The following is a 14,926-nucleotide window of genomic DNA, read 5'->3' as shown; positions in this document are numbered from 1 at the left end:
ATTGCAGTTGGCTTTCTGGTTATCTTTCTAAAGCTTGTGTATGAGTGTGAGATGCAATAATAAAGGCTGATTTATCCTCTTAATTTTTTAGATATGGTTGTGTCGGGAATACCTAAGGAGAATGGAATTCGTCATGCAAGTGAAATTGCAAGTATGGCTCTCGACCTTGTCTCAGTGTGCAAGACGTTTAGAATTCCACATAAGCCCGATACCCAGCTAAAGATCCGAGCAGGAATCCACTCAGGTAGGACGGTCAGCTGAATCATTGAGGTTCCATGATGGTTGCTAGCAGGGCTTTTTTTCTGGGGAAAGAGGTGGCGGAACTCAGTGGGTTGCCCTCGGAGAAAATGGTCACATGGCTGGTGGCCCCACCCCCTGATCTCCAGACGGGGGGGGGGGGGGTTAGATTGCCCGGCACAGAGGTCAATCTAAACTCCCCTCTGTCTGGAGATCAGGGGGCGGGGCCACCAGCCACGTGAACATTTTCAAGAGGTTCTGGAACTCCGTTCCGTCGTGTTCCAGCTAAAAAAAAGCCCTGGTTGCTGGCCATAGCTTGTAATGAAATGTTGACTCCTTAGAAGTGGAAGGGTAATCAGGAATCTCAGACTAGGCACTTGCCTAGATTATGTACCATTTGAGGTTAGCTCATGAGGAATCAGAGTGGAATAGACACCTGAACTCATAGGATGTGTGAAGACATCACCCTGATTACCAGCGGTGAGGGCAGACAGGAAGTGGAACTTAAGAACTTCCTGTTTTTCTTTTGGTAATTCCGCCTCGCATTCTGATGCTGCGATTGCATGCACTCTTGCAGTGACTGAAATGGGAATCTCCCACTCACCCATAAGTGTTTTGTGTGTATTGGGTACTCTGCTTAAACACTCCTATTGCTGACAAAAACATTCTGATTGAAACACCTCTCATGATGGAGTGAAAGGCACCAGTTACAGACCTACCCTCCCTGCTTCTACCACCACAGTTTTGGCTGCAAAGTTATTCTTTGGCAGCTCTAATAATTCACAGTGAAGAGCTACTGAGAGCCTCTCTACATGAGATACTTGACCCATGAAGAACACGTGTTGGGAGATGCAATGTTCACCAGGAAGGGTAGTTTAAAAAGACAGAGCAGGCAGCAGGACAAAGACTTTGCTATACACTGGCTTTGAGTGAAGGGGCTGTGAAAGGCCAGAAGGGAAACTTCAGCCTGTTATAATCTCTCCAGGTCCAAGCCCTACTCTGGAAGGCAGCTCCAGCCCACTTCCATTCCTCGCTGCCCTCTGCTTGCGACCCCACACCGTTTTAGATGGAAGAGGTGAAATTGACAGAGACTTTGAGGAGCTGAAGATGAAATTGACAAACTCTCTGAGGAGCGATCTCCGCCAGCTCTGTCTTTTAAAATTACCCTGCCTGGCTAACATTGCGTCTCCCTACACTTGATGAACACACACCGAGGCGTCTCATGTAGAGAGACTCAGAGGCTCTGTGGGATGGTGGAATGATTGTTCATTTGAGGCTTCACAGCTTTCATTACACTCTGTGGTCAATGTCACTTTTTCCACAATTTTTTTTTTTTAAAGAGACTCATATAACCATTTTAGAAACCAGCTGTATTTGACTGCAGAAATTAACATGCTACAATAATGTTACTCATCTCAAAAACAGAATGACATCTTTTAAAAATTCACTTGCAAAGTACAACTCTTCCTTCTGCCAGTGGGGCACGTGCAAGCTTTAACAGCTTTTGAACCTTAAGTTAGTGGGGTTTGGGAAAAGAAAGTAGCAAAATCGTGCCTCTCGGAAACTAGAGCTGTTGGTTGCGATGACAGCCCCATCAACCTCTCCATCAGCCAGGCTATTGACCAAGCTATTGGTGTATGCTTGGGGACGTAGAGGACAGAAGGATGTTAATGGGCTGTATGGATCAAACAGGACAATAAAAGCAGATGCCTGTGCTAACAGCAGTGTCCCAGTAAATGGGCCCAGGGCGAGTTTAAAGTATAGAAATAACTCCTTGTGCAATGACTGTATTTCCAGTGACCTACCTTACTCCCTTGGGGGGGAAAAAGATGTCAGCCACAGAAACATACTACTGTTTGTCAATGTTGAGGTGACGCCTCCACATAGGAGGCTCTAGAAAATTATTCCTCTTAAAGGAAGAGGGTCTTCCTCTCCACTACACAATACCCCTCATATCCAGAATGTTCCCACCCTCTGGCCTCATTCTTTCTCTTGCTCTTTTCATTATTTCTTCCCCCTTTGTTTGCAAATACTATTTTTTCTTAATGTAGTGAACCATCACAAGGTAGTATCCTACATGCTACGGCTGTCATTTTTGTCCAACATCGTGATGAACTGCAAGAGCCAGTTTGGTGTAGTGGTTAAGAGCGGCAGGACTTGAATCTGGAGAGCCAGGTTTGATTCCCCACTCCTCCACTTGAAGTCAACTGGGTGACCTTGGGTCAGTCACAGCTCTCTCAGAGCTCTCTCAGCCCTACCCACCTCACAGGGTGATTGTCGCAAGGATAATAATAACACACTTTGTAAACTGCTCTGAGTGGCTGTTGTCCTGAAGGGCGATATATAAATCAAATGTTATTATTAATATTAAATAGTCTTTGATTCTTTACTTTAATGATACTGCTTATACAGCCAATTTGGCTCTGAACAGTGATCGTTTTTGATTCAAAGAAGTTTTGAATTGCTTGTCTTCCCCAGGGCCAGTTGTAGCTGGTGTGGTGGGAACAAAAATGCCACGGTATTGCTTATTTGGGGACACTGTCAACACCGCGTCTAGAATGGAGTCTACCAGTGAAGGTAACAGCCACAGCAGTGCTCAATAGATCACCACATTTTAGATATTCACTAAAATGTCAAGCCAATTCTTATTCAGTTAAAGAAAAGATCACATCTCAGAAATGTTACAGAAATATTTTCAAATCCTGTCTTCTTCAGGCTATAGGGGGAAGAAGATTGCTCCCAGCTAGGCTTCCTGGAGGCTGGGAATGATGTGTAGGATTGCCAACTCTGGGTTGGGAAATTCCTGGAGATTTGGGGGTGGGGTGGGGTAGAATCTAGAGAGGGTGGAGTTTGGGGAGGGGAGAGATCTCAGTGGGATGTGATTCCATAGAGTCCATCCTATGAAGTAGCCTTTTTGTCTAGGTGAACATTTCTGTCATCTGGAGAGCAGTTGTAATTCTGAGAAATCTCCAGCAACCTTATGTGATTACAGCCCAGCATTTTTTTCTGATGGAAGGAACACCAGGAGGGTTGAGTAAGAATCCACAGATTATTTGCTGTTTTTTTGGGGGGGGGCATTAGCATTGCACCTCTCAGCTAGTCCAGGGGCAAGGTTCCCTTCTTAACTGCAGCTTGACTTCCCCAGGTCATGCATGGCCTTTCTATCCTTGGCTGGAACAGCCTACGTGGCGGGGGGGGGGGGAGTGGGCAGGCCATTGGCCCACTGGGAAATTCCCCAAGACTGTCCACAGATCAATGAAACCCTAAATGAAAGAGGAGGGGCTTAAAACAGTTTTAATATGAACAGCAACTAACATTTCTAAGTCTTACTCTAGATCAAATTTAGGGAAGTGCACAAATTACCATTTCTTTATTAATATTACATATAATGTAGTGGAGGGATCCATTGCTATGTTTCTGGGGGTGCAAGCACTTCGTCATGTGGAATGCAACTTTCACGCCCCCCCAGTCACCATTTTGAGCTGCCACAAGGGCCGGATCGAGGGGGCAGGGGGGTAGTCTGTCCCTGGCACCGCCAGGGAGGGGGCGCCGGGAGCAGCTGCCTGCTGCCAGGAGCATGCGGGCAGCAGTGTGGGCAGCCTCCCAGCCCCCTGTGCTGCCTTTTGCCTGCCCCGCAGGACAGGGGGCAGCCGGCTTGCCAGCCCCCTGTCCTGCAGGGAGGCGAATGCCAGCCCCCTGTCCTGCAGAAAGGTGAATGGCACGGGCAGCTTCCCAACCCTGCATGCTGCCTCCACCAGCACACCGCGTGGATGGCATGCTCCGCCCTGCGTGATGATGTCACAGAAGTGACATCATCACGCAGCGCCGGAAGTGCGCGCGTGCAAGGGGTTGGACTAGGGTTACCCTGGGCGCTGGCAACCCTAGATCCGGCCCTGGCTGCCACAGGAGTGGGGAAGCCATAGAAGTCATGTTCCAGAAGGGAAAGTACTTGTACTCTCTAAAATGAGCCGTTGGCTCCACCCCTGTGTCTCTAAAGTGTAACTTCTATCCTCACATATACTGGTTTTCGCTTGGCTGAATGGCGCTTATCCCATCAGGAAATGAGAGTCTCAGTTTCGGTTTCGGTTTCCCGGCCATGTCGGATGCTCCTCTCCGCAGGTCCGGGAGGAAACGTCCGAGCAGCCTGAACGGGCGGTTGGCCTGCGAGGGTTAACCCCCAGGACTCCCAGTGAGGGGGTCAGGGTCTGGAGCGTGGCGGGAAGAACCCCCTGAAAGCAATGCAGGGGGTAAATTGCCCGTTTGCTCCAACGGAGGCCGGCAGACTTGCGCAGCACATTGCATGCCGCCGGGCCATGGAGAACGGCAATAAGCAGATTTAAGGTGGAAACTTGTAAGTAAGCAAATCCCTTCTGATTTCTAAGCGTATGCGAAGGATTGGTTGAAGCTAAGAAGGCGCGGATTTCTTCCCCTTCACGGAGTTTCGGAACTTAGCTGGCGCCCCCCCCCCCCAAGATGGCGACGAAAAAGCAATGAGTAAATCGGTGAAGGCAATGTTACAGGGGAAGGGGGAAACCCTGGAAGAGATGGTCAGACGAGCGGTCTTTGAAGCTATGCAGCCCTTTGTAGCGAAGTTAAATGAAATGGGACAAAAGGTTGATCCAGTGGAAAGCGAAGTGAAAACCATTAAAGAAACAGCGTCTGGAGCAGAGCAGTCTGCACATGAAAACATAGTACTCATGAAAGCAACAAGTAAAGAAGTGAAGCTCTTGGAGAATCAAATAATAGGATTACAAGTGGACCGTGCCCAAACGGTACTGCGTCTTCAGAATGTAAAAGAGGAGCAAAGTGAAAATTTAAAAGATTTGGTATTGGAACTTTTGGCGTCATTCGCAAAGGCAACTAAAGAAGAGTTAAAAAGCGATATTCTGGAAGTCCGTCGGACATCTTCAAAATATGCAATGAAGCGTCAGCTGCCTCGCGAGATTATTATTGACTTTTCATCTAAGAAGACTCGGGACACCATCTTATATAATTCGTATAATGTGGACTTGGACTATCTGGGCAATAAAGTTAAGATATTGAAGGACATTCCCTTTTTGGCTCGTAAAAGAAGATTTAAATATAAAAGATTTGCGGCTTCCCTGAGGAAATGTGAAGTAAAATACAAATGGTTGTTTCCGGAAGGTATCTGGTTCAGATACAAGGATCAAACCTACAAGATAACATCGGAAGTACAGCTGAGAGACTTTTTGTTTAACCGTCAGGAGTTTCAGCAAGAAGAAAGTCCAAAGTCTGAAGGGGAGAGTGGGGGGGGGAGGGAACGAGCGCAGCTATTGTAGCTGCGCAGAGAGAACTGAGACCGAGATGCGGGGGGGGGGGGGAGAAGACCTGATCCTGAATGTAGTCTGTATTTTATAAGATCTACCAATCTGATAGCATATTAGAAAGTTAACTTTAAAGAAAAATTGCAGTATGAAGGGAATACAAGACATGTAGATGTAGTGTGTGTTTTCTGTTTATATGTTGCTCTTCCCTTTTCCTCAGTCCCCTTTTTTCCTTTATATTTTTGTAGTTTTTTGTAGTTTTCTATGTTAGAAATTAAAAATAAAAAAAATTATAAAAAAAAAAGGAAATGAGAGTCTCAGAAAACTCTTCCATCATTCAGGGGTCTTTAGGGCATCCTCCACTGCTTGATATAGGGCTGCTTGCATAACTGTCTCTTACTCCTTTTGCTGCTTTTGAAATGAAATCAATCAGGGAGCAGCTCTGGCATGTCAAAAGCAAAGTGCTTCTTCTCTCCTGTTGTGGCTTGCTCCAAGCCAAAAACAGAAGTCTCCTCTAATTTCCTGCTCAGAGGGACTCCTGCCAGGGAGAAGCAAAATCTTTTATGTCACAAGTATCTCAGGGGTAGAGGCAAGAATGGCTTGTGGCCAGCAACTGGCAATTGTTACCATACGCAAACCAATCTCTGTCCCTAAAGGAGCAGAAAGGACTTCAGGAGAGTGCCCAGATATTATTGGCTTCAATCTCCTGCGCTTAAGTTCCATTAGAAGCACCACAGCTCCCATTAATGCCAATGGAATATACAGGAGAATTTCTTGGTGGATTGCGACCGCTGAAACTAGAGTTGCACCTTTCTTACTTTCCCTCCTCTTGTGCTTGGGTGGCCGCTGAAAGCCAGAAATGACGTGTGTGATCCTTTCTCCATCATTTTCTGCAGGTTAAGCTGTTGCTAAAGAGAGAGGAGGAGGGCAGGTACAAAAGTTGGCAACTTTAAGTGGAACTGTATTCAGGAGTCAATGCTAGTAGATGGAAGGGTTAATTTGTCACCAGCTATGAAGAGCTGGGATATGGTCTGAAACCTTTGTTGACAGATATGTGTGTGTGTGTCCTGAGAAGTCTCAAAGAAAGACTGGAGAAATCTCAAGGTTCCTCTGTGAGAATGCCAACGGGTGGGTCAGTAGCAGTAAACAAACAACAAGTATGGGATATCCTGTACTGTAACATTGCGAGATAAGTGGTTACTATAGTTATAGATCCAGAGGAGTTAGCTGTGTGAGTCTGTAATAGCAAAATAGTAAAGAGTCCAGTAGCACCTTTAAGACGAACCAACTTTATTGTAGCATAAGCTTTCGAGAGCCACAGCTCTCTTCGTCAGATGCATCTTTACTAATTAGTTAGTGACTTTGTAAAATGGATACAGACTTTTGAGATTGGCAGTATAGCATCTCTCTCGTTCTCTCTTTCCCTTCAGCTCTCAAAATACAGTGCAGTTCAAATACATACCAGCTGCTGGAACAGATTGGAGAGTACATATTGATGTGCCGAGGGAATTTGCAAGTCAAGGTAAATGGAGCATTTGTGTTCAGGCTTTCCTGAAGGGGGAAAACAAATGGCAATCCTCTGGGAGGCTTCCGTTTTAACCGTTCAAACACGGGCATTTATCTGAGACATAAATAACACGTGGTTTGGGATTCTTCCTTAAGGAGTATTCAGGGCTTTTTTTCTGGGAAAAGAGGTGGTGGAACTCAGGACCGCACAATGACGTTACTTTGGGTCAGCTGGAACAAGGGGGGAGTTTTTTAAAGTTTAAATTTCCCTACGTGAAAATGGTCACATGGCTGGTGGCCCCGCCCGCTGATCTCCAGACTGTCATGGAGATGATCAGAAAACACAAGTCCTCCCAGGGTTGCTTTCAGGCTCCTGCATTCAGGCTAATCAGGTTCTCTTAGTTTCATGGTCTCTGAGGGCCAAGCTACAAGTGACAAATGACACTTGAACGGCAAGGGGATCAAGTGGAGCACGAGTGGAAGGCAAGTGAACAGGGAGAAATACACTTGCCATTCAAGTGCCATTTGTCACTTGTAACTTGGCCTTGAGAGTCATAGTTAGCCCAAAAGGGTCAGGGCTTTTTTTCAGTGGGAACTCGGTGGAATGGAGTTTCGGCACCTCTTAAAAATGGTCATTGTGCAGTCCTGAGTTCTACCACTGAGTTCCACCACCTCTTTTCCTAGAAAAAAGCCCTGAAAATGGCTAACTTCTAGATACAATTTGGGACAATCTGTTTTGCAGGGAAATAATCAGAGGGAGGGGGTGCTTACTGGGGTGAGGGGAGGTGGCCTTCACTCTTGTTAGAAGCAGCAGAAAGAGAGAGCAACAGAAAGGAGTAAGAGCAGAGGATTCCTCCACAAAGGAGATTAGGTCATCATAGAAATCGTTCTAGAACCATTTGTACCACTAAAACTACCAAACTTACTGTTAAACTTATTAGCTTATCCAGGGGTCATTTCGTAGAAAAAGAGCTGCAGGAACTCATTAGCATAACTTATTAGCATAACTCAACAGCATACACCACACCCCTTGCCATCACCGGAAGTATGTCATTGGCATAGCTGCTTTGCATATGCCACACCACTTGACATCACCTATCCTGGCTGTTTTGGACCCAATCCTGGCCATTCAGGGCCAAAATTGGGCCCAAAATGGCAAAAAGGGGCTGAAAATGGCTGAAAAGGGTCCCAAAATGGTCAGAATTGGGCCGCTGCTGAGCGGGAGAGTTATCCACCACCTGTCAGAGGCCTGATCCTGGCCATTTTGGGCCCAGTCCAGGCCAAAACAGGCCCCAAATGGCCAAAAATCAAGTGGGCGGGGCCACCTGACATGTGACCTCTTTGGAGAACTACCGGAACTGCGTTCCTGCGCGTTCCCTCTCAAAATGAGCCCTGAGCTTATCAAAGAATTATCAGGTGTGCCTGCACAACCAATCATAAATGCACAAGTAATTCTGATCCAACACACACTAGAAAATCACACAGAAAATCTTTTAGCAAAATGTCTGGTTGAGGAAACAAGTCCTTTCAAAATGCCAGCGGTTCACTGAAGGGATTACACTCAGTCATTCCTGTGGCAGTAATTTTGAGAACAGTGGGAAGATTTGAATCAGGGGTCCCAAGCTGGCACAGAGCACTGGGAGAGCCAGTTTGGTGTAGCGGTTAAGAGTGCAGCCCGGGACTCTCATCTGGAGAGCCGGGTTTGATGCCCCACTCCTCCACTTGAAGCCAGCTGGGTGACCCTGGGCTAGTCACAGCTCACAGGGTATTTTGTTGTGGGGATAATAATGGCATACTTTATAAACTGCTCTGAGTGGGTATTAAGTTGTCCTGAAGGGTGGTATATCAATCGAATGTTGTTGTTATTAAATGCCCAGTTTACATTAATAGTCAGTGAATTCATACTATGTGCCAGACCATACAGGAAGAAGAGTCTTTGTCTTCCAAGCGGATGGGGCTTGATTGCATTAGTCCTGCTTCAGTTTCTCCTGCAAAAAGTCTTTTTCTTCAAAGTACTTTCAGGCTGGGAGGGGGGTGCAGGTAAAAACGGAGAGCGCTAGCAACATCCCCACCCTGCCTCCCCCCCACTGCTAACCAGGTGAGCAGGACTGAGCGGGGGGGAGGTGGAGGTGGCTGCTATTGGACCTGGATCTTGCTCTTCGACTGCAGAGCGGCACAGCTACTGACCTGAAACTATCTGTCAGGGTTGTAAGGATAAAATGGACGAGAGAAGAATGATGTAAGACACATCTAGGTTCCCACTGGGGAGAAAGGCAGGGTATAAATAAAGTATCCTTGAGATATCCTTTCGTGCTTCACTTGCAGTTTCTCTGGTTAAAACTGGCATTTTGGTTGATTAACCTGCCAAGCCAAACTTGCAGCCCTAATTACAGTGACGTTAAAATAGTGACACTCGACTGGCAGTCGCTTTGTGGAGCTGATATCCAGGGAGAATGTTCTCAAGAGGGAAGCACGGCGGTTAACTATTGATGCGTTCTGTTTCTCTTTCTAGGGAAAAGGCGACATGATCACGTATTGGCTGGAAGGGAAGAAGGCTAGTGCCATTCAAAGGAAAGCCTTAAGTCCTTCCACCGCTGCTCAGTCTCCTAACCAAAATGCTTTCCGGCTGATCCCCGGTGTTGTATAAAACGAACCTGCTGAAAAGTAGCTGGGTGCTTGATGGGTTTGCCCAGTGGCTTTGGTTTTTGTAGATCCAAGAGGCAAATCTGAGCTCTCTGTTGAGCCACCACTGCTGTGCCTCTCCTTAGGGACAATGTGAGAAAATAGATACAGGTCCAGTTTTTTTAATTTAAATATTTTTAACCCAATTTTCTCCTGCTTACAAAACCCCCCAAATGAACCACCTAAAATCATATTGTCAGTTGCTTGCCGTCACCTGGCATACCCAGTCACACCCTGCTTCCATGATTGTGTGTTATGGTTAACTGCTGAGGTAATTCTGTACTTGAGCTGCAGATGATACTTTGTCTTGCAAACCCACAATGTGAAGCTAACTGAAGGGAGGTGTTCATCCGCACTGTTATCTGTGTGTTCTCTGTGCCCTCTCTCCTCCACTGGGAAGAGGAGCCTGAATGGCCTTGGCAAGGCTCATTTTGAGGGGGAACGCACAGGAACGCAATTCCGCTAGTTCCCCGTAGAGGTCACATGTCAGGTGGCCCCGCCCACATGACCCTCAGCCATTTTGGGCCCGTTTCAGCATGGATTGGGGCCAAAATGGCCTGGATCGGGCCTCTGACGGGTGGTATATCACTCTCCCAATCAGCAGCGGCCCAATCCTGACCATTTTGGGCCCCTTTTCAGCCATTTTTAGCCCCTTTTTGCCATTTTGGGCCCAATTTCGGCCCTGAAGGGCCAGGATTGGGTCCAAAACAGCCAGAATAGGTGATGTCAGGGGGTGTGGCATATGCAAATCAGTTATATGAATGATACACTTCTGGTGATGGCAAGGGCATGGCATATGCTAATGAGTTATGCTAATGAGTTCCTCCAGCTCTTTTTCAATGAAATGGCCCCTGGGCCTTGGAAGGCTCCTACATCATCACTGCTATTTTCCCACTTAGTGGACTGGGGGGGGGGGGGAGTTTAGTAATTGCCCGCGCTTTGAAAGCCTATATATGTTTGATGTTTGCATGTAACCGTCATTCCTGGCAAAGACAGAGTAAGATCCTGATACTGGCAGCTTTTCAATAAAGTCCTTTAAATATATGTATTTAAAGAGTACATTGATTATATTGAAAGTTGTTATATTAATAATTACATAGGTATAACTGTTGGACAAACAGATTAGTTGACTGATTTATTTGGTTCCCTAGCCTTTACAGCCTTTGTAGTTTCTCTTAGTATAATACTGGCAATTATTTTGAGAATCACTATTGGTCACATTGTTAGGCACTCAATTTCAATCAGTGAGTTAAGATGTGCTTAAGTCACTTCTACTGAAATAGTGGGGTTCAAAAACAGCAAATGGTGACTTGTTTCCTTTTTTTGCTGCTGTGATAATTTATATTATTAAGTAGTAGCTGTCATCGTCATAAAATATATTTTTGTATTTTGGCACACTTTTAAAATAGGTATCCATAGCGCCCTTTACTATTTCCTTCTTTTTCGTTCCTAGTTATCTTGCAAATATGCTTTGAGAATAATTTAAAGCTGATAGAAAGCATATGGACTTGGGGGAGGGGGCAGTGTGTGGAATAGTTGACACTCAGCTGTCGAAAAATGTACATTCTTAATACATTAAGAGGTCATTTCTTTTCTGAGTTGAGAATGTTTCTTGCTGAGAATTTCTTCTTATGAGTTAAGAGGATAAAATGGAGAGTGAGATAAGCGGTTTTGGGACCCTGTTTCAAGAAAGATGGGGTATAAATAAAGTCGATAAATAAGTGGCATTCTTTAGTGGAGGGCAGAAAGAGAACCATCTGCCTCTCTTTCACTCCATTTAAAATAAAAATATTTAGTATTGCTGAATGTACAAAACTCCTCACAAACCTCATCCTATAGGGAAGTCTCGTTATTCCCCCCTTGCACACTAGGGAGGGAGGGGCTGAGGCAGAGTGATTTGTTCAAGATCATCACTGAGTTCACGGCAGAAGCAAGATTCAAATCGTAACTCAGCCCCTAAGCTACAATTTAGCTTCACTAAATTTAGCTTCATTTGTGGCACGTTGCCAGCCATAAAAAGAACATAAAAAGTCCCCCATGCAGTGCACAACTTCCCTGCCAGATTGCCCGACGACCATTCTTACTTGTGACCAAGAAAGCGGCTATTTACTAGCCTGATCCCCCATAGGTTTTTAAAATGGAATCAGATATTCACTGCATTTTATTTTACATTATTTATAGTTCATCTTTCTCACAGACTCAAGGCGGATTACACAGTGTTAAGTCATGGGACATGATGTCCAATAAACAACACAATTGGGTTTGGATTGCAGAAATTTGTAAACAAACAGAAACCTGATACAGATCTGAAACAAAGCATATGCCGTTAAACATGACATGTTAAATGACGCGGAAATTTCCTAGTAATCTTCAGGAAGTGCTGCAAGGCCTGTCTGTTTGCTAGATCTTTTGAAGAGGTTTGAACGACGGGCATCTTTTGGTGGGGATTTGGTGGATGTTATTTTGATTTTAACTGTAATTGATTTAAACCTACTATTGTAAGCCACTATGAACCATAAGAAAGTTGGGGTAAAATATTTTAATAAATGAAATAAATAAATAGTAGGCACATACTTGGAACAACAGACAGTACACAGTAGTATAGTCTCCAGTCCTTATACCTTACCAAAGTATCTTTCTGAACCATTTCCATGTAGAGCAGCCCTCCTATCTTTGTATAAAAAGCTCTCCAGAGTAATTCAATTTTGCACAGTTTGTGGAAAGCAGGCAAGTGGGAGCCTTCCTAACCTTATCAGGTTGGCCATTCCATAAGTATCCACAGAATGCGCGTGTAGGGAAGTTGTTGATTCTGCCCATTTGTAGGGTGGCACCTGCAGAAGGCTGTGTTCAGATGAACAAAGCTGCCAAGGTAGAGCACAGGGAGCGAAGCAGTCTTGCAGATATGAGGGAACAAATCCATGAAGGGCTTGAGATAGCTAAAAGCTTGAATTGAGCCTGGTAACTGATGGTAGCCAATGGAGTGACTGCAGAATTGGAATAATATGAATGCTCTGCCTAGCTCCCAATAATAACCGAGCTGCGGTGTTCTGCACCAAGCAGAGTCTCCAAGTTGACTTCGAGGCAAAACCTATGAAGAGTGCATCACAGTAGTCTAGTCTCAATGTTCCAGTGGCACAGATCCAGGTGTCCAGGTAGGGCTAGACTGAGTTGGAAGGCAGTTTTGTAGCTGTGTTAACTTGCTTCTCTAACAGCAATTCTGGATCCTGTATAACGCCTAGCAGTTAGCAAGGGCAAACAGAAATATATCGAACGTGGGGAGCATGATAACCTTCAAGATCCTTGCCTTCCCAACCGGCATCATTTCCATCTTGTCTGGGTTCAGTTTCAGTCTGTTCACACTGCATCCCAGTCGTCATACTACAAATGTACTGAGATGTTTAATTTGGATTTTTTTTGTCCATCACTTTGTTTGGATGATTTAATAGCCTCGTCTCTCATCTTCAGATTAAATTGGTTTGGGAAACCATTCCCACTGGTTACCAGGGCTTTTTTTGAGCTGGAACACGGTGGAACAGAGTTCCGGAACCATTTGAAAATGGTCACATGGCTGGTGGCCCCGCCCCCTGATCTCCAGACAGAGGGGAGTTTAGATTGCCCTCTGCGCCGCAATTCTATGAGATCTGCCTAATTTTTCTTTGAGGATATCACCTGTAAACATGCAAATGACAGGTGGCATGCCCTTTTTTCTAAATTGTAAGACTTATAGTTGACTGTAAAGGGATTTTTCTTGAGGACCCTTCACCTAAAGACCTATGTATGAGCTCTATTGAAGCTGACCTCCTACACAGGAGGCAAGATCTGCTTTGATGGGCAAATTGCTTCTCTCAGATTAAGCGGAGAGAAACGGAGGTCGTGTTGGCCCTACAGTAAGGGGAGAATGTCAACAATTTCTTTGTTTTCACTTTGCAATTAAGATTTTAACCTTGAATGTGCTATTTCCCAGAAGAATTTCGAACCCATGACAAAATTATGACTTCAGCATCGGGATGTTTATATTACAGTAAGATCAGACTTCCCTGTCAATCAGACTTGCTGGCTGCCACGTATCCTGAGGAATGCAGTCTGAAGAACTGTTTCTATTAAGGTTCTGATCTTTTATTCTGTAAACAAATAACAAATATTCTGTAAACAATCAGTACTGAAGGGTATAATAAGCCCTCCAATGGAACTGGTCTTTACACATACGTGCCTATGGATAGTTGATGTGTGTCCTGGACTTATGCTGTAATCAATAAACCTATATTTCTTTGAAGAGCACTGCCTTTGATGTCTTGATTTGTGTAGTCATTGGCTGAAAGGGGAGATCAAATTAAAATGCAGAGTACTTTGAATAAATTCCCTTTCATTGACCTGGATAGCCCAGGCAAACCTGATCTCATCTCTTATGAAGCTAAGCAGGGTTGGCTTTCGTTAGTAATTGGACGGAGACCTCCAAGAAAGAACAGCATTGCTATGCAGAGGCAGGCCATGGCAAACCACATCTGTTGGACTCTTGCCTTGAAAACCCCAGCAGGGGTCGCCATGACTGCATGGCACTCCACAACCATTTTATAGTTAATGTGCAGGAAAGATCACACTCACAGTGAATACCATCTTCCTCTGATATTCTCCTTTGAAGGAACTGTCTGTGACAATGTTTCTAAGAATAAGAACCTCAAAGGAGCCTGAGATCTCTTGTGTATCCGCTAATCAGATACAGAGCCACGTGCATAACGTTGCATGGCCAAATAAAAGCTTTATCAGAAAAATCTAAACTCTTCCCCTCAGTTGGAATGAATGAGGGGCAGTTTAACTAACCTGTCTAGAACAAAGGATGTTTGAGGAAGACATGAGCAAATATTAACATTTCTAAAACTAAGCAGCTTTTTCAGAGCTCCGGGGTCAATTACAGAAACCCATGCTTGGACAGATTATACAGAAACAGATAAAATACAAATTATTTATTGAATATATCGTTCTTTGCTTTTAACCCTTGGAAGGTTTCCTGCATAGATTAAATATGTCACATATATAAAATCTCAAATAAGTTATTACAGGTATATTGCACATATGATACAGAAACTTAATGTACATGGAATCTGCGGATTCATTCTCTGTAGAGTCTCTGTGAGGCTTGCTAAGCAGTCTGGTTTTGTGCGGAGTCATCACAAAATCCCTCTTTCCATTATGGTGACTGTGAGGGGTAAACAATGATG

General features: G+C 44.9%; 1 protein-coding gene across 1 annotated transcript in view; it reads left to right on the top strand.

The window, feature by feature from the left end:
* The window catches only part of LOC129335169 (atrial natriuretic peptide receptor 2-like), a 69,636-nt gene extending 59,961 nt beyond the window's left edge, over nucleotides 1-9,675 (top strand). Inside the window, exons 20-23 of the mRNA XM_054987612.1 lie at nucleotides 92-244; nucleotides 2,716-2,814; nucleotides 6,953-7,044; nucleotides 9,541-9,675. Of these exons, the coding sequence (XP_054843587.1) occupies nucleotides 92-244; nucleotides 2,716-2,814; nucleotides 6,953-7,044; nucleotides 9,541-9,675 (479 nt within the window). The remainder of the gene's footprint in view (nucleotides 1-91; nucleotides 245-2,715; nucleotides 2,815-6,952; nucleotides 7,045-9,540) is intronic.
* Nucleotides 9,676-14,926: the final 5,251 nt, after the last annotated feature.

This window comes from Eublepharis macularius, chromosome 8 (assembly GCF_028583425.1).
Source record: "Eublepharis macularius isolate TG4126 chromosome 8, MPM_Emac_v1.0, whole genome shotgun sequence".
Classification (NCBI taxonomy): Eukaryota; Metazoa; Chordata; class Lepidosauria; order Squamata; family Eublepharidae; genus Eublepharis; species Eublepharis macularius.
This window is presented reverse-complemented; position numbering and strand designations above follow the sequence as displayed.